Here is a 25868-nt window from a genome sequence, read left to right on the forward strand (position 1 = left end):
GGAAGGGAAGGGGGAAGGGAAGGGGGAAGGGAAGGGGGAAGGGAAGGGGGAAGGGAAGGGGGAAGGGAAGGGGGAAGGGAAGGGAAGAGAGATGGTGGCCAGAAGTGGGTAATGGTTGAAGCTGGATATTAGGTACCAGGGTTCATTAAAATAGTCTCTATATTATTATATACTTTTAAACTACTTTTCCATGATAAAAAGTTTCAAACAATTATTATGTGTCTTGGGATTAATTTATGTCCCACAATTCAGTCCTGAAAAATAAAGTAAGAACCACTTGTATTACTTTGTAATTAAAAAAATACGGGAAAAAAATCCCCATACTTATAGCAGCTGTATTCATAATAGACACATACGAGGAACAGCTTAGGTGCCCATCAATAGATGAATATATAAGCAAACTATAATACATATCAATGTACTACTACTTAACAATAAAGTAGAATGAACTGTTGATTTACACAACATGGATGAGTCTTAGACATTATATTAATTGAAAGACTTACATTAAAAGTACATACCATATGATTCCATATATATCAAATTCTACATTATGCAAAATAACCTAAGGTGGGGGAAAAAATCAGAACACTGGTTGCCTTTATCTAGAAGGGAAGGACTAACTGGAAAGGGGTAGGAGGGAACTTCCCATGTGAATAATAATTTTCTATATCTTTTTTTTTTTTGAGAAGGAGTTTCGCTCTTGCTGCCCAAGCTGGAGTACAATGGCGTAGTCTCGACTCACTGCAACCTCTGCCTCCCAGGTTCAAGCGATTCTCCTGCCTCAGCCTCCCAGGTTGCTGGGATAACAGGCACCTGCCACCAGGCCCAGTTAATTTTTGTATTTTTAGTAGAGACTGGGTTTCACCATGTTGGCCAGCCTGGTCTCGAACTCCTAGCCTCACGTGATCCACCAGCCTCAACCCCTCAAAGTGCTGGGATTACAGGTGTGAGACACTGCACCCGGCCAGTTTTCTATATCTTGATGAGTTTTAGTTTAATAATACAGTTTGTCAAACTCAGGGGTTGCTCATTTAAGATTTGAAAATTTCAGTGTATGTAAATTTTACTTCAGCAGAAAGGAAACTAAATAAATATTGAACACTAGTTAATGAAATACATGCTGAAGTATTTAGGGAGAGATGTACTTGTCCACTAAAAAACATAGTGGGCTCAGTGCGGCACTTTGGGAGGCTGAGGTGGGTGGATGGCTTGAGTCCAGGAGTTGGAGACCAGCCTGAGGAACATGATGGAACCTTATCTCTACAAAAAATACAAAAATTAGCCAGGTGTGGTGGTGTATACCTACAGTCCCAGCTACTTGGGAGGCTGAGGTGGGAGGATGGCTTGAGCCCAGAAGAGGAGGTTTTAGTGAGCCAAGATCGCAAGATCGTGCCACTGCACTCCAGCCTGGGTGACAGAGCCAGACCCTGTGTCATAACAAACAAACAAAAAAAGCACCACCATAAATGACTGATAAATGACTGATGTATGGATAGATGGATACAAAAATTAGCTGGGTGTGGGCCGGGTGCAGTGGCTCATGCCTGTAATCCCAGCACTTTGGGAGGCCGAGGCAGGTGCATCACGAGGTCAGGAGATCGAGACCATCCTGGCAAACACGGTGAAACCCCATCTCTACTAAAAATACAAACAAATTAGCCAGGCGTGGTGGCCGGCGCCTGTAGTCCCAGCTACCTTGGAGGCTGAGGCAGGAGAATGGCGTGAACCCAGGAGGCGGAGCTTGCAGTGAACCCAGATCGCGCCACTGCACTCCAGCCTGGGCGACAGAGCGAGACTCCATCTCAAAAAAAAAAAAAAAAAAAAAAAAAATTAACTGGGTGTTATGGCGTGCTCCCTGTAGTCCTAGCTACTCAGGAGCCTGATTTGGGAGGATCACTTGAGCCCAGGAGGCAGAAGTTGCAGTGAGCCTTAATTACACCACTGTACTCCAGCCTAGGTGATAGAGTCAGACCCTGTCTCCCCAATCACCCCCAAAACATAGAATCAAAGTGTAGGTAAATGAATGTTCATTGCACAATTGTTCGAATTTTTATGTATGTTTGAAATTTTTCCTATTACTCAGGGAAAATAAAGGGAGACATCTTCTGGAAGAAATTGGTATTACTGATTGGCTCAGAAAGGCAAGTGCGAGAAAACATGGTTGGTTTTTTTTGGTTTGTTTTTGTTGTTGTTTTGAGACAGTGTCTCCCTGTGTTGCCCAGCTGGAGTGCAGTGGACAGATCCCAGGTCACTGCAGCCTCAAATTCTTGGGCTCAAGCGATCCTCCCACCTCAGCCTCTCAAGTAGCATGTGCCTAGCTAATTATTTTTATTTTCATTTTTTCTTTCTTTCTTTCTTTTCTTTCTTTCTTTCTTCCTTTCTTTCTTTCTTCCTTTCTTCCTTTCTTCCTTTCTTCCTTCCTTTCTTCCTTTCTTCCTTTCTTCCTTTCCTTTCTTTCCTTTCTTTCCTTTTTCTTTCCTTTTTCTTTCCTTTCTTTCCTTTCTTTCTTTCTTTCTCTTTTTTTTCTTGACGGTGTCTCGCTCTGTCGCCCAGGCTGGAGTGCAGTGGCGCGATCCCTGCTCACTGCAAGCTCCACCGCCTCCCGGGTTCACACCATTCTCCTGCCTCAGCCTCCCGAGAAGCTGGGACTACGGGCACCCGCCACCACGCCCGGCTAATTTTTTTTGTATTTTTAGTAGAGACGGGGTTTCACCGTGTTTGCCAGGATGGTCTCGATCTCCCGACCTTGTGATCCAGCCGCCTAGGCCTCCCAAAGTGCTGGGATTACAGGCGTGAACCATCCCTCCTGGCCTAGTTTTATTTTTTGTAGAGGTAAGGGTTTAGCTTTGTTGCTCAGGCTGCTTTCCAACTCCTGGCTTCAAGCAATCCTCCCACCTCAGCCTCCCAGTGTTGGGATTACAGATGTGAGCCACTGTGCCTGGCCAAAATATGGTTTAAAAATATGATTTGGTATGGAATGATAGCTTAGTTTTTACATACCCCATTGGTTCTTTCTCCTGTGCCCAAGCTGAAAATCTTTCTTCTCTTCCTCTGTCTACCTTCTTACTTAGATTTTACTTTCCGTAGAATAAGAATCAGTAAACTTTTTCTATAAAGGGCAGAAGGTAAATATTTTAGGCTTTATGGGCTAAGGGGCAAAATTGAAGATATTATGTAGATACTTGTAGAAAAACGGAAAACTAATTTCCACAACATTTTCACTGATGAAATTCAAAATATAATAATACTGAGTGCAAGTTTTTGTAAATCAGGTATGCTAACCAGAAGAATGAAATTCTTTTTGTGGGGAGATGGAGAATAACATTTTTCTTAATTAGGTTTCAAAGTTCTTATTCCCTATCAAAATCTATTGCAAATGTTCATCTGTCAATCATGATCTGTAATGAAATTTTACAGATTTTATCTTTGAAAAATATATTTTCATACATACAGGCACTGCCCAATATGATGTCAACCCAAGGGCATATGATTTAAATTAAGTATATTATTCTCTTGGAAAACAATTACAGAAGCACATTATTCTCTTCATATCTGCCTTTTAGCATGTCAGATGAATCATTTCTAACTGATGGTTAGGTAGAAGCTCCTCAATTGCACAGTTAAATGGATTTTGAAATATGGAAATTTCCTTTGTGTTTGCAGAGATCTGCAAAATACCACTAAAACTGTAGTTTGAACTTGAAAAATATAACCGCTGCAAACTTATGTGAGGATAGAGAGCTTGCTTTTTGTTTTAACTTGTGACTCAAATAATGTTGGTTGTCAAAATGACTTCATCACAATAAGTTTTGCGTGTCAGTACGGTTTTGCTTTGTAATTTATGTTGACTTTATTACGAAGTATCATTAAATCATCAAAATTAGCAAACTAGCAAAAATGAATTTCAAAGTCATTCAGTCAGTGGTGTAAACTAAAAATAAAATCCTGAGCCCTCTGCCAACTGCATGAACGTACCCTCATGGCCAAGGGGACCCCAGAAAAACCTTTAAAATGAAGTTCCTAATCGTAACAGATCAGGAGGTTAGACATGCCTCATTACACTCCCTCCCTTTTGGAGTTTAGACACAACAACCGATCAGCATTGATGTTAAAGAAGAGAAGATCCTAAGACTGACAGAATGGACTTTTTGTGTCAATAAGATATCAAAAACAAGACCCCAGGCCATGCCAGGTAAGAGTTAAGTCATATATCCCCACACTTAAATAATAAACTGTGTTCTAACTGCCCCAGGGTTTTTCCTTTTCTTTTTTTTTTTTTTTTTTGAGACGGAGTCTCGCTCTGTCGCCCAGGCTGGAGTGCAGTGGCCGGATCTCAGCTCACTGCAAGCTCCGCCTCCCGGGTTTACGCCATTCTCCTGCCTCAGCCTCCCGAGCAGCTGGGACTACAGGCGCCTGCCACCATGCCCGGCTAGTTTTTTGTATTTTTTAATAGAGACGGGGTTTCACCGGGTTAGCCAGGATGGTCTCGATCTCCTGACCTCGTGATCCGCCCGTCTCGGCCTCCCAAAGTGCTGGGATTACAGGCTTGAGCCACCGCGCCCGGCCCTGGGTTTTTCCTTTTCTATAACAGCTAAACCATCACTGGCCTAGAGATAAGCAATATTAAAACAACCGTAGCTCACCATCAGACACTGAGTAACTGATCTTTGTTCCACCAGCTTTGATTGGATAAGAGACTGATTTCAGTAACTTTCTCCTGATAAGACCGCCAACCATGGACTGATTCTGGCAGGCTTGCAGAGGCTGCACACTTGCATGACTTCATGTATTCAAAAGAGCTTTTGACGTATAGGACCTAATTATAATACATTTAAGTATTAAATCTCCACTCCAAAGTGAACATCGGTCATATGTTACATGCATGTTTGTTCAATACCTATGTGTCAGGATCACCTTTATAAATATTCAGAGTTTCTCCAGTAACCTGTTGAATGTGTACATTTAACGAAACTGTTCAGCATAAAGCTCCTACCCCAACCACTCCTCCTTTGAAGTCCCTGTCTCCAGTCTCTCTGGAGGCTATTCTTCTCAGCCTATGGGATGGACACCTTGCAGGCTGTAAGCCTTTCTTTTGTTTTGTTTTGAGATGGAGTTTTGTTTTGAGATGGAGTTTTGTTCTTGTCACCCAGGCTGCAGTGCAATGGCACAATCTCGGCTCACTGCAACCTCCTCTTCCCAGTTTCAGGCTCCCGAGTAGCTGGGATTACAGGCACCTGCCACCATGCCCAGCTAATTTTTTTTTTTTGTATTTTTAGTAGAGATGGGCTTTCACCATGTTGACCAGGCTGGTCTCGAACTCCAACCTCAGGTGATCCACCTGCCTCAGCCTCCCAAAGTGCTGGGATTACAGGCGTGAGCCACTGCGCCCGGCTGGCTGTAAGCCTTTATAAGACATAAAGTCTTCTTTCTAAATTTATAGGTCTTGTGATTTGTAAAGGTAACAGTGGTTAAGAGAAATTCTTTTCATTTAGAAAAATTTCAATCTTGGCTTTAAAAAAATCACAATAAAATGTTATCACTGCTAAGTCATCAAATGCTGTGTGGCAGGGCAAGGTAGGATATTCTGCTATTTTGACCAAAAATTCATGGACTGACAACAGTTAAGTCCATGAGGATGAATTAATTTTATCATTAATACTGCAGATTCAATAATACCTGTACATGGTAAGTTCAAATGTTTTCCACAAACCCTCTGTTTTTTAATAATCCAATGATGTTATAACCACAGGATTTAAACACCTTACATTTTCATAAGCATTGTAAATTTGTCAAGCTAAGCCTTTCTCTTTTTATATCATCAGTTGCAATATAGCAGATATTCTACTTCAGGTATACTTAATTAGTGTTTTTTCCACCTTCTTTAAAAATGTTCTCACCTGTTTCTGGAGCTAATTATTCAATCAATTCAATCATTGACTCCTTGAATATATAGAACAAATGAGCAACATCAGTAACACCTGTCAATTCAGTACAAGCTAAGAAAAACCATTCAAAGTCACTTGCCTTGCTTTTTTTTTCCTAATTAAAAAAAATTTTTTTTTTTCAGCGTTGGGATCTCCTGTGTTGCCAGGATTTGAACTCCTGGGCTGACTCAGTTCCCTTAGTAGCTAGGACTACAGGCATAGGCTACCTCATGTGACTAACTTGCCTTGTTTTACTATTGATGTTGTTTCCTGTGTCCTTAACACTTTAAGCAGCTGTTCTCACCTAAAGGCTAATGCTTTTAAGCAAGTTTTTCTTTTTTAATTAAAAATTTTTAATTTAAAAACATTTTTTAATTTAAAAAATTTTTTACACTTAATTTTTTAAATTTTAATTTTTTAATTAAAATTTTATTAATTCTTTTAAAAAGACAGGGTCTTGCTATGTTGTCCAGGCTGGTCTTGAACTCCTGGTCTCAAGTGATCCTCCTGCCTTGGCCTCCCAAAGTGCTGGGATTACAGCATGAGTCACTACACCTGGACAAGTATACAGTTCTTCAGCTACTTCAATCAAACATTTAATTAACATGCTGTAATAAATGACTTTCCTTGCTAGGCTAACAAATGAGGCACTTGAAAACTTACTTTAGTTGCAGCCTCACTTTCATTTTTTTTTGAGGAAATTCTGTGTTGACATACTCTTTAATTTTTTTTTACCTTTTCTGACTGATTTTCTGTAATTTGGGAATATTATGATGACTGCTTATTCTAATAATATTAACATATGGCATTCTTTTAGCACATATATGGTTTCATTTGCATAATAAGCACCATGCTTTGCCATCGAATTTGATAAAATAATCCATGCTTCACTGCACCTTAGAGATGAGATATTTTAAGTCCAATTCTCTCTCTCTCTCTCTCTCTCTCAGTTTTTTGTTTTTAGAGACAAGGCCTACTGTTACCCATGCTGGAGTGCAGTGGTGTGACCATAGCTCCCTGCAGCCTTGAACTCCTGGCCTCAATTGATCCTGCTGCCTTACCCTCTGAGTAACTGGGACTACAGTGTGTGCCACCACACCTATCTTTTTTTTTTTTTTTTTTTTTTTAACGTAATGGATATATGGTAGTAATAAAAATAAATAAAATTTCAAGGTATGGCAATATGCATGCTACTCAAAATGCTGCCAAGTTACAAAGTGTAGCTATGATTTGTAACGGATAGCAGCAGTGGCAAGTGATGAGAATGGTCTCTTGTCATTGACTCCTCTGTTATAGTGTAAAAGCAGCCACAGACAGTAGATAAATGGATAAGTATGGCAGTATTCCAATAAAGTTTTTTTTTTTTTTGAGGCAGAGTCTTGCTCTGTTGCCCAGACTGGAGTGCAGTGGCACGATCTCGGCTCACTGCAAACTCTGCCTCCCGGGTTCACGCCATTCTCCTGCCTTGGCCTCCCAAGTAGCTGGGACTACAGGCACCCACTGCCACGCCCAGCTAATTTTTTGTATTTTTAGTAGAGACAGGGTTTCACCGTGTTAGCCAGGATGGTCTCAATCTCCTGACCTTGTGATCCGCCTACCTCGGCCTCCCAAAGTGCTAGGATTACAGGTGTGAGCCACCATGCCCGGCCTCCAATAAAGTTTTACTCATGGACACTGAAATATGAATTTCATATACTTTTGTGTGTCACAAAATACTAAATTTCTAGCCATTAAAAATGTACAAAGCATAATTAGCTGTGGACTGTACAAAAGCAGGAAGCAGGTTGGATATGGCTGTCAGGCCATAGTTGGCCAACCTCTGCTGGAGAACATCTATACATAGCAGCTTTTTGAGTATTTTTGTTCATTTGAGGTCATGAAAAAGAATTAGTATCGGCCGGGCGTGGTGGCGCATGTCTGTAGTCCCAGCTACTGGGGAGGCCGAGGCCAGAGAATCGCTTGAACATGGGAGGCAGAGGTTGTGGTGAGCCGAGATCATGCATTGCACTCCAGTCTGGGCAACAAGAGCTACACTCCGTCTCAAATTAAAAGAAAAAAAAAAGAAAAGGAATTAGTATTTTAAAAGAGATTATTCATATATTCATATTCCTTCTGTGCTGTAGATTTTGTATTGTAGTTAAATAAAAAGTTTTAAAAGTCCAATTTCTAAACAGAAAAACACATTTGCCTTTCTCAGCATACTCAGCACATCAATATACATTACACATTTCTGTGTTTGCTATTATCTTCTCTTCACTGGAAGGTAAAATTTGTTTTGTTTTGTTTTGAGGCAGAGTCTCGCTCTGTTACCCAGGCTGGAGTGCAGTGGCACAACCTCGGCTCACTGCAACCTCCGCCTCCCTGATTCAAGTGATTCTCCTGTTTCAGTCTCACGAGTAGCTGGGATTACAGGTGTGTGCCACCACACTCGGCTGATTTTTATATTTTTAGTAAGAGACGGGGTTCCACCACATTGGCCAGGCTGGTCTCGAACTCCTGACCTCAGGTGATCTACCCACCTTGGCCTCCCAAAGTGCTGGGATTACAGGTGTGAACCACTGCACCCGGCCTGAAGGGTAAAATTTTTTGTGTGTGTGATGGAGTTTCGCTCTTCTTGCCCAGGCTGGAGTGCAATGGTGCAATCTTGGCTCACTGCAACTTCTGCCTCCAAGATTCAAGTGATTCCCTGCCTCAGCCTCCAAAGTAACTGGGATTACAGGCATGCACCACCATACCCAGCTAATTTTGTATTTTTAGTAGAGCTGGGGTTTCACCATGTTGTCCAGGCTGGTCTTGAACTCCTGACCTCAGGTGATCCATCTGCCTCGACCTCACAAAGTGCTGGGATTACAGGTGTGAGCCACCACATCCGGCATACATTTTTAAAGGCTATATAGCATGACCAAAAATAGGTCACAGAAAAATGTTTAAGACATATTACTTGAAAATAGGTTGGGCACAGTGGCTCACGCTTGTAATCCCAGCACTTTGAGAGTCCATGGCAGAAGGATTGCTTGATCCCAGGAGAATAGCTTGGGCAACATAGTGAGACACTGTGTCTGTTTAAAAAAAAAAAAAGGGTCTTGACTACAAGTTGTCCAGGTTCTTGGCGTTTTGAACAAAGAATTGGACAAAGTGCACAGCAAAGCAAGGAAAGAATGAAGCAACGAAAGAAGGGAAGCAGAGATTTACTGAAATGACAGTACACTCCACAGTGCGGGAGCTGGCTGGAGCAGCGGCTCAAGGGCCCCAGTTCAGAATCTTCCCTGGTCCAGTAACCCACTAGAGGCTTCCCATTGGCCACTTGGTGCTCGCCTCATGTAAATGAAGTGGTGGCCCGCGATCAGTCTGATTGGTTATGGAATGCAGCCAATCAGAGGCTGAAGTTACAAAGGTCACACTTCTGTGCAAATGAAGACGTGGCTCACAATCAGAGGCTGAAGTGAAGTTACATAGTTACACTAGCATGCTTTTTGCAACCAATCAGCGGTGCTTTCAATTTCCCATCTGCCGCACATAAAAGGTGGGGGTTTGCCAAGGGAGTACCCTCTGGTCGCTTTGCTACTTAGGCATGGGAAGTTAGGGTTTTCCTTTCAATTTAGTTCGTGAAACGGCCTTAGGTTCCCTGCCTCCAGACCGTATTCTCCTGCATCACCATGCCTGGCCATGCTATTTTATTTACTTTTTTGAGAGCGAATCTTGCTCTGTCGCTCAGGTTGGAGTGCAGTGGCGCGAACTCGGCTCACTGCAACCTCTGCCTCCCAGGTTCAAGGGATTCTCCAGCCTCAGCCTCCCGAGTAGGTGGGATTACAGGTGCATGCCACCACACCCAGTTAATTTTTGTATTTTTTCGTAGAGATGGGGTTTCGCCATGTTGGCCAGGCCGATCTCAAACTCCTGACCTCAGGTGATCCGTCTGCCTCAGCCTCCCAGAGTGCTGGGATTACAGGCATGAGCCACCGCATCCGCCCTATGCTATGTTATGTTTTAAAATAATGTATATCTTGAAGGAGGAAAATAAAGTCTAAAATTATATTTCAACTCCTTTGGAGATTTTCCTTCAGATTAAATTAGGTTTTAAAACTTGTGTAATATTCTACGCACAAGTAGATTTGTAAGAAAGCTGTTCTAATAATCATTGTGGTTAGAATGCTTAGATTAGCTAGACCCGTATATGCCATAGTGGATCAGCTCTTTTGTTATGAGAGGCACATAATTCACCTATACTGTGAATTTTCTTTCTCTTCAGAGAAATTATCTTCATTAATTGACCAAATTTTTCTTAGCTCTAACTGATGTCAGTCAGTGGAACCCCAAATGAGGTGGACGATTACATATAATTTCTGAAGGAAAGACTTCAGTATTTAAACGCTGTTTAGAAGTTGATTACCCCGTTGTATACCACCTTGTATTAGTCAGGGTTCTTCAGAGAAACAACCAGTGGGATAGGTATGTGTGCGTATGATTTATTTATTTATTTTTTGAGACCGAGTCTGGCTCTGTCGCCCAGGCTGGAGTGCAATGGCATGATCTCAGCTCACTGCAACCTCCGCCTCCCTGGTTCAAGCAATTCTCCTGCCTCAGCCTCCCAAGCAGTTGGGATTACAGGCACCCGCCACCAGGCCCGGCTTTTTTTTCTCTCTCTTTGAGACAGAGTCTCGTTTGTCGCTCAGACTGGAGTGCAGTGGTGCGATCTTGGCTCACTGCAACGTCCACCTCCTGGGTTCAAGCGATTCTCCTGCCTCAGCTTCAGGCGTGAGCCACCACGCTGGGCTAGTGTGTGTGTGTGTGTGTGTGTGTGTGTGTGTATGTGTATAGATGGGGTTTCACCATATTGGCCAGGCTGGTCTTGAACTCCTGACTTTGTGATCCACCCACTTCGGCCTCCCAAAGTGCTGGAATTACAGGCGTGACGTACCACGCCTGGCCATTTTTTTGTATTTTTTAGTAGAGACAGGATTTCACCATGTTGGCCAGGCTGGTCTCAAACTCCTGACCTCAGATGATCCCCCTGCCTGGGCCTCCCAATGTTCTGGGATTATAGTGAGCCACCGTGCCTGGTCTGTGTATGGTTTGTTTTAAGAAATTGGCTTATATTATTATTATTATTATTATTTATTTGAGATGGAGTCTCACTCTGTAACCCAGGCTGGAGTATAATGGGTGGTCTTGGCTCACTACAACGTCCGCCTGCTGGGTTCAAGCGATTCTCCTGCCTCAGCCTCCAGAGTAGCCGGGATTACAGGCGCCTGCCACCATGCCTGGCTAATTTTTGTATTTTTAGTAGAGACGGGGTTTCACAATGTTGGCCAGGCTGGTCTCAAACTGCTGACCTCGTGATCTGCCCACCTCGGCCTCCCAAAGTGTTGGGATTACAGGCGTGAGCCACTGCACCTGGCTAGAATTGGCTCACATTATTATGGAGGCTGGCAAATTCAAAAACTTCAGGGTGAACCAGCAGGCTAGAGACCCAGATAACAGCCAATGCTGTGATTCAAATCTGAAAGGCTGTCTGTTGCAGAATTCCTTTTGGCTCAGGAGAGGTCAGTCTTCTACTCAGTTCAACTGATTGGAAAAGGCACACCCACATTATCGCAAGACCACCTTCACAGAGACATTCAGAATAACGTTTGACCTCATAGATGGGCACCATGGCCCAGCCAAGTTCACCCATAAATTTACCATCATACCTCATCATTAAAAAAAAAAAAAAAAAAAAAGGGCGGCCGGGCGTGGTGCTCACGCCTGTAATCTCAGCACTTTGGGAGGCCGAGGCAGGCGGATCACGAGGTCGGGGATCGAGACCATGCTGGCTAACACTGTGAAACCCTGTCTCTACCGAAAATACAAAAAATTAGCCGGGTGTGGTGGTGGGCGCCTGCAGTCCCAGCTACTTGGGAGGCTAAGGCAGGAGAATGTTGTGAACCCGGGAGGCGGAGCTTGCAGTGAGCCCAGATCGGGCCACTGTACTCCAGCCTGGGCAACAGCGAGACTCCGTCTCAAAAAAAAAAAAAAAAGGGCCAGGCTAGCGGTGGCTCACGCCTGTAATCCCAGCACTTTGGGAGGCCAAGGCAGGCAGATCACCTAAGATTGGGAGTTCAAGACCAGCCCGACCAACATGGAGGAACGAGGTCTCTACTAAACGTACAAAATTAGCGGGGCGTGGTGGTGCATGCCTGTAATCCCAGTTACTTGAGAGGCTGGGGCAGGAGAATTGCTTGAACCCAGGAGACAGAGGTTGTGGTGAGCCAGATGGCACCATTGCACTCCAGCCTTGTCAACAACAGTGAAACTCCGTCTCAGAAAAGAATAATCACCCAGGTGTGATAGCTCATAGCTGTAATCTCAGCACCTTAGGAGGCTGAGTCAGGACGATTGCTTGAGGCCAGGAGTTCAAGACCAGCCTGGGCAACATAGTGAGACCCTGTTTCTATAAAAATAATAAATTAAAAAATAAAAACAATTTTAATTAAAAAAATGAATCAAGTCAAAGGTGGGAGGAAAGAGCAAAACTACCACTCTTATAATGTGCCGAAGCTTTTAAGCACTAGAAATCTTCCAGGTAGAAATTAAAGTTAGAATTTAAAAAATATATTCATATTGTTCTGTAAAAAATAAAGAACTTATTCACTTAATTTTCTTTGTTTTTCTTTTCTGTTTTTTTGAGATGGAGTTTCATTCTGTCGCCCAGGCGGGAGTGCAATGGCGAAATCTCGGCTCACTCCCCTCCCACACCCTGTGCTGGGTTCAAGCGATTCCCCTGTTTCAGCCTCCCAAGTAGCTGTGATTTTATTTTATTTTTTTTGAGGCAAGGTCTTGCTCTGTTGCCCAGGCTGGAGTGCAGTGGCCCAATCTCGGCTCACAGCAACCTCAACTTCCTGGGCTCAAGCAATCCTCCCACCTGCCTCCTGAGTGGCTGGGGCTACAGGCACACACCACCATGCCCAGCTAGTTTTTGTATTTTTACTACAGACGGAGTTTTGCCATGTTGCTCAGCCTTGCATTCTTATTTTTAATTAAGTCTTTGAAATCCGGTATATATTTTACACTTATAGCACATCTCATTTAGGACTAGCCACATTTCCAGTGCTCAGCAGGCAAATGTGGATATTAGCTACTGTATTACACAATGCATCTCTAAGGGGTGAGATTATAAAAACTTTTACTTTGTATTTTATGTATTATTTTGTTTTACTGAATGTTGGAAAAAAACCATATATTGCTCATACAATCAGAAACCACAATAAAATAAAAAGTCAATTGCTCTGAAGTCAGAAAGAATGATGCTTTTGAGTAGGTGTTACACAATAGTAAAAACCAAACAGTAGGAAAGGTTATATACTGACAGTTTTATGTGTGTTCTCCGTGCACTTGTCTAGAAGAGGGGCCACAACTTTTGTAGATTATGGTCTTTCAGAAGTGGTCAGTAAACCAAAAAGAAATTTAAAACCAAAGTCAAAGAATTTCAACAACAAAATTCCACAGTATTTAGACATAGGGTTAATTACTTTGCTATGTTATAATGAAGTTCTATCCAGGCTTCTTGCATGACAAACAGGAAGCTCTTTGAGGGAGAGAAAAACAACACAGGTTGGGGGACCAGTGAATAATTGCTTTCACTAGTCCTCTAGAGGTAAACTACCAACCTGTCATCCCTGAAACCAGTGAGATTTCAGGAGGATGGACAGAACAGTTTTTTAGTTTTGATACAGGATCTCACTCCATCACCAAGGCTGAACTGCAATGGCATGATCACAGCTCACTGCAGCCTCAAACTCTGGCCTGAGCAATCCTTCCACCACAGCCTCCCCAGTAGCTGGGCCCACAGGCTCGTGCCACCATACTCGGCTAATTCATTTTACGTTTTGCAGAGACAGGATCTCTCTATATTGCCCTGGCTGGTCTTGGATTCCTGGGCTTAAGCGATCCCCTGCCTTGGCCTCCCAAAGCGCTGGAATTAAAGGCATGGGCCACCGCATCCGGCCTAGTCAGAACATGTTTAAAGCAGGAATCTTAAATAGAATGCAATGTCAGCTGGGCATGGTGGCTCAGGCCTGTAATGCTAGCACCTTGGGAGGCCGAGGCGGGCAGATGACTTGAAGCTAGGAATTCGAGACCAGCCTGGCCAACATGGTGAAGCCCCATCTGTACTGAAAATACAAAAAAATAGCTGGGAGTGGTGGCTCGCACCTGTAGTCCCAGCTACTTTGGAGGCTGAAAGGAGGATTACTTGAGCCTGAGAAGCGGAGGTTGCAGTGAGCGGAGATTGCGCCACTGCACTCCAGCCTGGACTGTTGGGAGACTGTCTCAAAAAAAAAAAAAAAAAAAAAAAAGAGTGCAATGTCAGGGCCAGAAAAATGAAGAATTACCCAACTCAAGATGAGATTCTAAAATATTCATTTTATTTTCCCCCCTGTATATCAGCTAAATATAAGAAAAAAAAAGTTGGATGTATAAATTAATTTCAAGAATATTTTTCAGGTTATTTAGGTAAACTAAATAAATACTAAAGTAAACAAACCAGAAGTTGTGTTTTGTTTAAAAGCATAAAGGAATCCTTGACGTTTCTATTTAATCTCTTTTGAAGATTTTCTGAAAGGCAGTAGAACTGTTAAAAAAATGATTCATTATATTCTCAATTGAAAATTTAGGAGCTGGGCACAGTGGTTCATGCCTGTAATCCCAGCACTTTGGGAGGCTGAGGTGGGCGGATAACTTGAGGTCAGGAGTTAGAGACCCGCCTGGCCAACATGGTAAAACCCTGTCTCTACTAAAAATACAAAAATTAGCTGGGCATGGTGTCGCACAGCCTGGAATCTCAGCTACTCGGGAGGCTGAGGCAAGAGAATCGCTTGACTCTGTGGGGTGGGGACGGAGGTTGCAGTGAGCTGAGATTGCTCCATTGTACTCTAGCCTGGGCAACAAGAGTGAAACTCCATCACAAAAAAAAAAAAAAAAAAAAGAAAAAGAAAAAAATTAAAAGAATGCAAAATATCTCATTTTTAATATTGTTTATATTTTGAAATGCTAATATGAATAAATAAAATATATTTTGTCTTTTAAAAATATGGCTATTAGAAAACTTAAAATTTCATATGAGGTATACCTGTTTCTATTGGACAGTGCCACCTTAGCAACAATTTAAAAATCGGTACCTTTTCCCGGGCATGGTGGCTCACGCCTGTAATCCCAGCACTTTGGGAGGCCGAGGCAGAAGGATCATGTGAGGTTGGGAGTTTGAGACCAGCTTGACCAACGTGGTGAAACCCCATCTCTACTGAAAATACAAAATTAGTCAGGTGTATTGTGGTATGCCTGTAATCCCAGCTACTTGGGAGGTGGAGGCAGGAGAATTGTTTGGACCTGGGAGGCAGAGGTTGCAGTGAGCAAAGATCACGCCATTGCACACCAGCCTGGGCAACAATACTGAAACTCTGTCTCAGCAACAACAACAACAACAAAAAATCAGTACCTTTTAATGAGTATTTTCCACATGTTAGGCACTATTTGGATTTCTAACAGTATTTAATTGATTGGATTATCACAATAGTGATATAATTGGGGAATGATTAATATTACCATTTTTCATAGGGCAGACCACAGAGTTTGAATCACAAGTCAAGATTACGCGGCTGGTAACTGACAATAATGGGATTCTTCCATGGTCTAGCTTTGGAGCCTAGTCCTCCTTCAGTATGCTAAATAGGCTCTGTGTCTGGGGTCTCCATCGTTCAGACTTCATTAAATTTTTTCACACTTTCCTGATATATAATTAAAAAAAAAAAACTAGAATCATAGTATACTCACTGTATTGCAATTTGCTGGAAAAAAAAAAAAGACAAAAAACTTACACCTTGGTTATCTTTCCATTAACCAGGTGTGCTAGTTGGTACCCAGCAAAACATCACCATTCCCATTCTGACTCAAACATAACTGTTCACAAGCATTTCTTACATTGTGGTTTCTTTCCATTGTCATGGATTTTGGGCTCTATTTTCTCTGGGGCCTTTTGTTAGCCATAGACACTGCAGTGATAATTTTTTGTCTGCTGCCATTATGAAAAACTGATTTTTAAAAATTATTACTATTTTTAGAGATAAGGTCTTGCTACTTCTAGTACCATTCAGTTTTTCCTAATCATTTGCAGGACAAGAATGAAGATGAGATTTAATCTATAATCGGAGAAGCAGAAGTTGTAGCTTCATGCTCTGTGATTCAGGCCACATAGCCACATTCCTCTCAAGGCGGAAAATATTTTAAATTTCCAACAGCTTTAAGTTTAAATTATTTAATTTCACACTGTGTTGCGCAGGTCATGGTGCAGGGGCCTTTCACAGGCATGATCGTAGGGCTCTACACCTCAGACTCCTGGGCTCAGGCCTTCTTCTTGCTTCAGCCTCCAGAGGAGCTGGGACTATGGTTGCATGCCATTGTACCTGGCTTGCAAAACTGATTTTTCTTTTCTTTTATTTTAAAATGTACTATTTTGAATAGGCAAAATATTCATATGATTTAAAAATACATAAATATATTCAGTGCAAAATTTCTCCCCAGCTCTGTTCCTCATCAATCCCTCTGTCCCATTTACATTTCACCCTTCCCTCAGGCAACTACAGTTAATAGTTTCTTGTGGCTCCTTCCAGAATTCTTTCTAAACACAAATATGAATATATATATGTCTATAAACATATTCATTAAGGCTATAATTACGAAAGTAAAATGTGCATCTGTCCAGGTGTGGTAGCTCACACCTGTAATCTTAGCACTTTGAGAGGCTGAGGCAGGAGGACTTCTTGAGCCCAGGAGTTCGAGACTGGCCTGGGCAATATAGTGAGACCCCATGTGTATTAAAAAGTTAAGAAATTAAAAAAAAACTGCAGCAATAATATTTTTACATCAGTCATTGGAAAGTTTATTTATTTCTTTTTTTGGTTTGTTTGTTTGTTTTTGAGATGGAGTCTTGTTCTGTTACCCAGGCTGGAGTGCAGTGGCAAGATTTCAGCTCACTGCAACCTGCCTCTCAGGTTCAAGCGATTCTCCTGCTTCAGCCTCCAGAGTAGCTGGGATTACAGGTGCCTACCACTATGCCCGGCTGATTTTTGTATTTTTAGTAGAGACAGGATTTCACCATGTTGGCCAGGCTAGTCTCAAACTTCTGACCTCAGGTGATCCATCCACCTAGGACTTCCAAAGTGTTGGGATTACAAGTGTGAGCTACTGCGCCTCACTGAAAAGTTTAATATGTAGTTGAACATGAATTCAAAATTCTGGCTGGGCGTGGGGTGGCTCATGCCTGTGATCCCAGCTACTCAAGAGGCTGAGGCTGAGGAATTGCTTGAACCCAGGAGCCGGAGGTTGCAGTGAGCTGAGATTGCGCCACTGCACTCCAATCTGGGCGACAGAGTGAGACCCTGTCTCAACAAAACAAAACAAAACAAAAACAAACGTTACCCGGGCATTGTGGTGGGCACCTGTAGTCTCAGCTACTTGGTAGGCTGAGGCAGAAGAATCTCTTGAACCCGAGAGGCAGAGGTTGCAGTGAGCTGATATTGTGCCACTGCACTCCAGCCTGTGCTACGGAGCAAGACTCCGTCTCAGAAAACAAACAAACAAAACCAAAATTCTGTCTGTCCTTCTTTTTAGGTTGCTGTAAATTAACAAAATACATATAAATGCAAATAAAAATATAAGACACCAGTTGAATTTGAATTTTGGATAAACAACACTTTTCTATGTATAGCTATGTCCTAAATATTGCATGTATTACATAAGATGTATACTGCAACAAAACATGAATACTTGGGACATACTTATATTAAAACATTATTCACTGTTATCTGAAATTCAAGTTTAACTGGGTGTCCTATATTGTTTCCAACAACTGTAACATAACCTCTTGGCGTCTACTTGTAAGGATTTTGTGAAAATTAGAGTCGATATATGTAAACAAGTTATCACAAAGCCTACCGCATAGCAGGAGATAAATAATAATAATAATAATAACTAATAATGAAGAAAGTTAATCTCATTTGGGGCACCTGGATAACCTGTGAATATTGGCAATCTCTCTTTCCATTCCATAGGTCATAGATAAGGAAGCAGGACCAGAAGAGTCTACATATGAATATTAATCAAGGAAGGAGATATTTATAATTTTATGCACCTAAACCTTTGCATGAAGATTTTTTATTGTTAAACCAGGCATGGTGGCCGCCTATAATCCCAGCAATTTGGGAGGCTAAGGCAGGAGGATTGCAACATGATGAGACCTCTGTCTACAAAAAAAAAAAAATTAGCCAGGTGTGGTGGTGTACACCTGTAGTCTCAGCTACTCAGAAGGCTGAAGTGGGAGGATTGTTTGAGCCCAGGAGGTCGAGGCTGTAGTGAGCCAGGACTGTGCCACTGCACTCGAGTCAGGGCAACAAAGCAAGACCCTGTGTCAAAAAAAATAAAAAAATTTTAAAAAAAAGATTTTTTATTGTTAAAAAAATTCTCATAGTTTCCAAATCTTTACAGTGTCAAAATTCTTTACATTAGTAACTTCTTCATTTTAAAACTTGAATGAAAACTTCAAAGTTATATTTACTTCTTTCAAATATGATTTCAATCCTAATTAGAAAACCACCTTCATTTTCTCAAGGTAAATTGTACCATCCACAAATGTTCCAGTTTCTTGTCTACCTAGTCTCTTAACTTCCTGTTCTCTAAACTTGTTTATAATACTCTCCTGAAACTGCCATTGAAGGTTACCAGCCTCTATTACGACAGTCTCCTTACTGCCTTCTTCCTTTCAATTCATCCTTGTTATATGAGCAGTTTAACCTTTCTACAACACAAGTATCATTATATCAATCCCTCACTCAAAAACACCAAATGAAAACCAGTGGGATGAACGGTGGGAGGTAAGGTGAAGCCAGATTATGGTGGCCCTTGCAAGTTGAACTTCAAGTGAGAAGTTTTTGAGAGGGGAATAACATGTTAAAAGGCATTGTTTTACTTAGATCATGCCAGTAACTGTGGGCAGATGAATTAGAGATGGCAAAGATCAGGGTAATCAGCTGTTGTAGGGATCAAGTATACTGTGTTGATAGGAAAGTCTTTCTCACAGGGCCTGGGCCTGCCAGAGAGACGTTACCTTACTGAGAGGTTCATAGTCTTAATTAGTAGAATCCTAATTTGGTTTGAGCTTATAGGGTTTAACATACATACAAAATGAGGCAGTTTAAAGTGTAGCAATTTTATTTTAGGCGTAAAAGCTATTATTTGAAGCGCAAAAGAATTTCTGTGCAGTAATTTTAAAGGGTTGCTGAGTCACTTGGGCATGGGAGACCTTGCCCAGGAACATCTGGCTACTCACTTTAAAAGCCGTGACTATACTTAGCTGCATAAAAAGAGTCCTTTGGCCCTTTCCTCTGGATTCCAGGGCAGATGAACCAGGTAAACAATGTTTCTGCTATTGCTATGAACTTGCAGGAACCTGTGCTTCTTAAGTACCTTTGAAGCTTCCAGGACCTCCCTACCAAGTAATTACCTTGCTTAATTGGAAAGAACTGTAAACCCTTTCCCCCAGATCCCTATGGCCTATTCCAGGGAATAAGGGTTAGCAGAGGCAGTATTCAGGCTTGCTTTTTCCCTTCCCTTCCCTTTCCTTCCCTTTCCTTGCCTTCCCTTCCCTTCCCTTCCTTCCTCCCTCCCTCTCCCTTCTCTTCCCCTTCCCCTTCCCTTTTTTTTTTTTTTTTTTTGAGATGGAGTTTTGCTCTTACTGTCCAGGCTGGAGTGCAGTGGCATGATCTCGGCTCACTGCAACCTCCGCCTCCTAGGTTCAAGCGATTCTCCTGCCTCAGCCTCCCAAGTAGCTGGGATTACAGGCATGTGCAACCATGCCCGGCTAATTTTGTATTTTTAGTAGAGATGGGGTTTTGCCATGTTGGCCAGGCTGGTTTCGAACCCCTGACCTCAGGTGATCCTCCCGCCTCAGCCTCCCAAAGTGCTGGGATTACAAGCGTGAGTCACCATGCGCAGCCTGAGATTTACATATTTAAGATGTGATAAAATAGTAATCACAGCTTACATGTGAAGAATAGGCTTCTACTTCTACAGAAAGTAGGTCATTTTTACCTGCCAACCTGTGCCAACTTGCAAGGATACAACAGTGGACAAATCAGTCCTTGCTTTGTTCTTACACATATAGTAAGATTGTGTTTTCTAGGTAAGGAGTTTCTTGGTTAAAAGGAAAACAATCCTAGTCTTAATTACCCCTTCAGAACTAGGAAATTTGTCTTTAGACCAAAACAGCAGGAAACAAGGATTGAAAGGAGTTAAAACAAGTGTAGAGAGATAGGAGAACCCAGGAAAGAGGGAATGCTCAGAGAATCCAGTGCCTGGAAATCTAGAAGCATGAGTTACTAGATTTTCCCAAGCAAAAATGATCAGACTTTGGAGACTGCTGTTTCAGAAACAGAGGAGTTCAGAATAAAGGTTGCAAGGGGAAATCGGAGAGCTGGTAGTAGAAAGCAGAAGCTTTTTGTATACTCTGTTTAGTTTCTCACTTCCTGTGAGCACAACTTTGTTACCAACTGCAGCCTGTGCTAATCTTTTCACCTTTTACTTTTGAACTGTTCAGAGTCTACCCATCAAAAGATGGGTACATTTTACTTCCTCCATCAAGTCTTCACTGAAGATTCCAGATTCCATTTCTTCCTCCATTCCTTGAAATCTTACCGAGTTCAGTCACAATCACACCATTTAGCATGTAACAGTGTATCAAAAGAAAGAAGGCTCGGCGCAGTCGCTCACGCCTGTAATCCCAGCATTTTGCGGGTCTGAGGCAGAAGGATTACTTGAGCTCAGGAGTTCAAGGCCAGCCTGGGCAAAAAAAAAAAAAAAAAAAAAAAAAAAAAAAATTCTCTCTATTAAAGAAAAAAAAAACGTGTGAGCCTGCTTCCTTCCAACTAGGCAATGTAGTTCTTGAATTTGGAGACTATATAAAAATATATTTATATAAATAATATATATATTATATAATAGATCATTATATATATATATTTGGAGACATAGTTTCACTCTTGTTGCCCAGGCTGGAGTGCGATGGTACGATATCGGTTCACCACAACCTCTGCCTGCCGGGTTCAAGCGATTCTCCTGCCTCAGCCTCCCAAGCGCCTGGGATTACAGGCATGCACCACCACGCCAGGCTAATTTTTTTGTATTTTTACTATAGACGGGGTTTCTGTATGTTGGCCAGGCTGGTCCCGAACTCCTGACCTCAGGTGATCAGCCTGCCTCGACCTCCCAAAGTGCTGGGATTACAGGCGTGAGCCACTGCGCTCGGCCTGGAAATTATATTTTAAAGTTATTTTGGATACTCCCTGGAAAAGTTCTTGGTTCATATTTATACCCCTAAGTCAAAAGATTTGTCAAATATTCAAGAACAATCACTTAAACATACTGTATAAAAGTTTCTATTTCGGCATACTTTACTTTTACTTAACTAATTTTTCAAATAAAATGTATCCACTTTTATGATCTCAACAAGATCGGTCATTCCTATAGCGGAGTTGAAAACTTTCAACTTATTCACAATTATCAAAAGAATGGAGCAGCCCCCACAGAGACTTCCAGCAATGAGTTGTCAAATTCAGTCTGCATTAAGTAGCTTCCTTACAATCATCCCGACAGTAAAAGTGTCAAATTTCGCAAACACCTGGACAAGGAAGTGAAATGATCATCTAATAACGCAGTTAATTCATCTGTCAAATAAGCGAGTGGGCCAGCTTCCCTGAGCTCACTATCCTCAGATTCTAACCCCAGCTTCACAACATTAGGCGTAAGCAGCCAATTGGGCCGTCTGGGAGCCGTGCATCCTGGGAGTTATAGTTTCCGGCTCTCTCCTTCAGACTACAAGCTCCACAGAGCCGCGGGAGGACGGTTGCCTGGTATTATTAGCAAGCAGCAAGTATGGCGGTGGCGCGCGTGGACGCGGCTTTGCCTCCCGGAGAAGGTAAGGCGATCACTACCCGAGTCCTAAGGTTTACTCCATGGAACTGAATTAAACAGTGGAGAGGAGAAAGCCTAGGTTTAGAGGTGCAGTTCTGGACCAGTTCTTTTGATGCGGATCTGTGGTCGTCGCGGAGGCGCGCTACCCTCTGGGAGTTGTAGTTCGCCTGCAGTGCCCAGCTCTCCGGTGTCGCGGTGAGGGCCGAGCGGGGAACTACAGCCCCCAGAAGCCTTCGCGCGGCCCGGCGCCTTGGCTCCCGCGCTCCTGATGCTGAGGAGGCGGTGGATTTCGGGCTGTGATGACCTTTCTTGGCCATTTACTTTGAGTCCTGGGTGCCTAAGCGAAATGTTTGGGATCTCACTCTTTCGCTTCACGTATTCCCCTCTCTTCTTGGTTCCTGGAACGTTCAGGAAAACCTTCCCTCAGAGACCGCTGACTAGACTGGCTTTGAACCCTGTCTCGCAGGTGGCCAGTGGCTGTGATAAAATCTAGGGGATGATCCAGAGCCCACAGTTCTGTACTCCTTGTTCTACACACGGGTCCTAGGATTGAGTTTGGTCGCTGCCCAGTGGAGCACAGGAGTGTGTGGGTGCTTCTGTGGCCTGAAGATACCTGCCTCTTTGGGGCGCCGGACGCGAGCTCCTTTTGTTTTGGTTACAGCTCCAAGGCTTGGCAGCAGTCAGTCCTAAATCGGGGACAGGGCCCAGGGGTCGAGGCCCGTTTTCATGGCTTAGACCAGGAGTGCATTTTCTGGGAGCCGTAAATTCTTGGGGGAAGAGTTGGTGGATGGTTCGCAGACCTCTCTGTCGACCCCTTGGAATTGTGTACAAAGGCTGTGCACTTTTCTGAGGCAGCACACCCCTTTCATCAGATTTTCAGAGGGGCTCACAACTCCTCACATGTTAAGAGCCATTAGACAATGGGAAAACGTTGAAATCCTCCACGAGAGCAATCTGGCATAATTATTTCCTGCAGTAGTCCTGATCCGGGTGTAAATTTGAAATTGGCCGTTTCTCTGGTCCCGCCCTCTTTGGAGATCGGCTTTTCTTAAACCACACCTCTCAAGCCCACCAAGGCTACTTAACTGTTAATAGCAGTTAACATTTACAGAGCACTTTGTATGACCCAGACAATGTTCTCAGTGCCTTTTTTTTTTTTTTTTTTTACAGTATCTCATTTTCTCTGTAGAACTACATTTATAAGGCAGGTATTATCCCCACTTTACAGAGTAGAAAAGTGAGCCCAAAAGAAATCAATAATTTGCCTAATATACCACAATGGTTAACTGGTGGAACCAGGGTTTGAACGTCTATGTTATTCTAAAGTGCTTTATTGAGTGCCCTGTGGCAGGAACGGGGCTAAGTACTATTCATATGGTTTCTCTTTTAATTCTCATATCAAGCTAGCAAAATGGGTGTATTATCCTATTTTATGGGAGAATTAGTTGAACTATACTTTGATTTTCAAAATCATAGTTTGGGCACTTTAGGGTATGTTGGTAGTTAGGTTGTAAGCTGATGGATCGCAGTCAAAAGTTTAGTAACATTTAAACAATAGTATCTTTACTTAGGCACAACAAATGGAAGTAATCGTTCATATTTAAACGTATATGAAGATTTCCAAAGTATGGAAACTTGAGGAGAATATCACAAATGTAGTTTTAATTTGATATTTCTGAAGAAAAATGAGTAATTCAATCTGGTCATGTAGAACTCAAGATTGCTTTAATTTTACAATGTTGATATTATGCTCTACTTTTTTTTAAACTTGAAATGGCATAGATATTTTATAATTCCACCCCTATGCTCAGCTGTTGTACATGTTTTATTTTATTTGTGTTTTCTAACATTTCCGTTTCTTTTCAAGGATCAGTGGTCAATTGGTCAGGGCAGGGACTACAGAAATTAGGTCCAAATTTACCCTGTGAAGCTGATATTCACACTTTGATTCTGGATAAAAATCAGATTATTAAATTGGAAAATCTGGAGAAATGCAGACGATTAATACAGGTAGGTATTGCAATCTGGGAATGGTGACATAGGATCAATTTATTATTAAACAAAACAATAAAATAACCTGACAAAAAGTAACTGTGCAGGCCTAGAAAGCAGTGATTGTTGCCTTAAATTTTTACATGACAGTTTCTTCTGAAGATGAACATACATGTACTACATTGAGAGTAAATGAGAAAAAGAAGCATTGTTAAGAAAAGGAAGCATTTTACTTTTGGCAAAATACTGTGTTACTAAGGTAACCTTTTACCTCGTGATGGGGGTAAAGAGTTCATTCATTCCTTCATTCAAGAAATGGCTACTGAGTCCCTCTTATATGTCTGGCACTGTATTAAGTTTTGACTGAGAGTTTAAGAACACTATTCTTGTGGAACTTACATTCTCAAGTTGTTGCTGTGTTAAATGTCTTAGTAGTTGGAGGAGGTCTGATTGCTCAGCTTTATCTGTATTTTCTATTGCCCAGGAAGAATAACAAAAAACTGATAGTCATACTGTAGAATATTTAGACAATATGTGTGAAATGTACAAAAGGTGTTTGAGAGTGTTTGGCCGTCTAAAACCTTTTAAATCACTTTAATGTGAAATATTTTATATATGTTATTCCTAAAAATAACAATATGTTTCCTTTTTACAGTTATCAGTGGCTAATAATCGGCTGGTTCGGATGATGGGTGTGGCCAAGCTGACGTTGCTTCGCGTATTAAATTTGCCTCATAATAGCATTGGCTGTGTGGAAGGGCTAAAGGAACTAGTTCATCTGGAATGGCTGAATTTGGCAGGAAATAATCTTAAGGTGAATGGTTTCTTTTTTGTTTACAAAACTGTTCTGCATAAAAAAAAATTCAAGCAGTGTAGAAATAAGTCAAATTAAAAAGTGAAAGTACCCTTTCCTACTCTGCAGCTTTAATCTCCGTTAAAATAAACTAAAAATAAATCTCATTTTGAAACATATAATATGGCATAATATTCTTTTAAATGTGAACAAAGAATCTATATTGTACCTAGAAAAAAGTAGATCAAACCAGAGTGTTTAGGAGGGAGACTATATCATGCTGAATTAAGCTTTAAGTAAATGTTTAATGCTATACGGGAGAATATGCAGTTTTAAAAGTCAGAAGATCTGAATTCTAGACCTACTTCCACTGCTTAGTAACTGTGTAATTTTGGGTAAATCAATACATATTTCTGTGTCTTATTTTTTGGCATGCTAGCTAAGAGGAGTAGATTAAATGATACCAATAGCTGCCTTTTATTAAGCCATTAACGTGTATGAGCTACTATTCTAAGCATTTATCTGTATTAACTTATTCAATCTCGTGATAGCCTATGAAGTAGATATAGACATTATGCATGTTATAAAGGTGAAGAAACTGAAGCACAGAGAAGTTAAGTAACTTGCTCAAGGTCACATAGCTAGGAAGTCGCAGGGCCAGAATTAAGTATGAAACTTTTTGTTGTTAGTTCTATAACTGATTTATTTTATGGCTGTTTGCTTTTAATCTAAACTTGTAAACTCTGTTCTATACCACCAACTGTCATATATTATTACTATGGTTTCTTTTTTTTTTTTTTTTTGAGAGATGGAGTTTTGCTCTTATTGCCCAGACTGGAGTGCAGTGGCGCGATCTCAGTTCACTGCAACTTCTGCCTTCTGGGGCCTCCTGAGTAGCTGTGATTACAGGCACCCGCCCACCACGCCTGGCTAATTTTTTGTATTTTTTTAGTAGAGACAGAGTTTCACCATGTTGGCCAGGCTGGTCTCAAACTCCTGACCTCAGGCTATCCACCCAGCTCAGCCTCCCAAAGTGCTGGGATTGCAGGCATGAGCCATAGCGCCTGGCCATTACTTTGGTTTCTTCAAGCTGTAAAGATCTTGGATGATATGAACTACTTGGTAGCCGTCTACTCATAGAGAGATAATGAAAGTGTAAG

At 41.8% G+C, this 25868-nt stretch overlaps 1 protein-coding gene across 5 annotated transcripts in view; it reads left to right on the forward strand.

Annotated features, from left to right (window-relative positions):
* CEP97 (centrosomal protein 97) overlaps positions 1-25868 on the forward strand; it is a 66771-nt gene that overhangs the window by 8959 nt on the left and 31944 nt on the right. For 2 of the 5 annotated variants that reach the window (XM_017955090.3, XM_017955089.3), the window contains exons 1-4: positions 2896-4195; positions 21824-21927; positions 23791-23933; positions 24571-24729. In XM_017955090.3, the coding sequence (XP_017810579.2) occupies positions 21885-21927; positions 23791-23933; positions 24571-24729 (345 nt within the window). In that variant the 5' untranslated portion in view covers positions 2896-4195; positions 21824-21884. Of the gene's footprint in view, positions 1-2895; positions 4196-21823; positions 21928-23790; positions 23934-24570; positions 24730-25868 lie in introns of those variants that run through there. The other 3 variants (XM_017955088.3, XM_017955087.3, XM_009199354.4) reach the window with 3 other exon arrangements.

The sequence above is a fragment of the Papio anubis genome, chromosome 2, assembly GCF_008728515.1.
Source record: "Papio anubis isolate 15944 chromosome 2, Panubis1.0, whole genome shotgun sequence".
Classification (NCBI taxonomy): domain Eukaryota; kingdom Metazoa; phylum Chordata; class Mammalia; order Primates; family Cercopithecidae; genus Papio; species Papio anubis.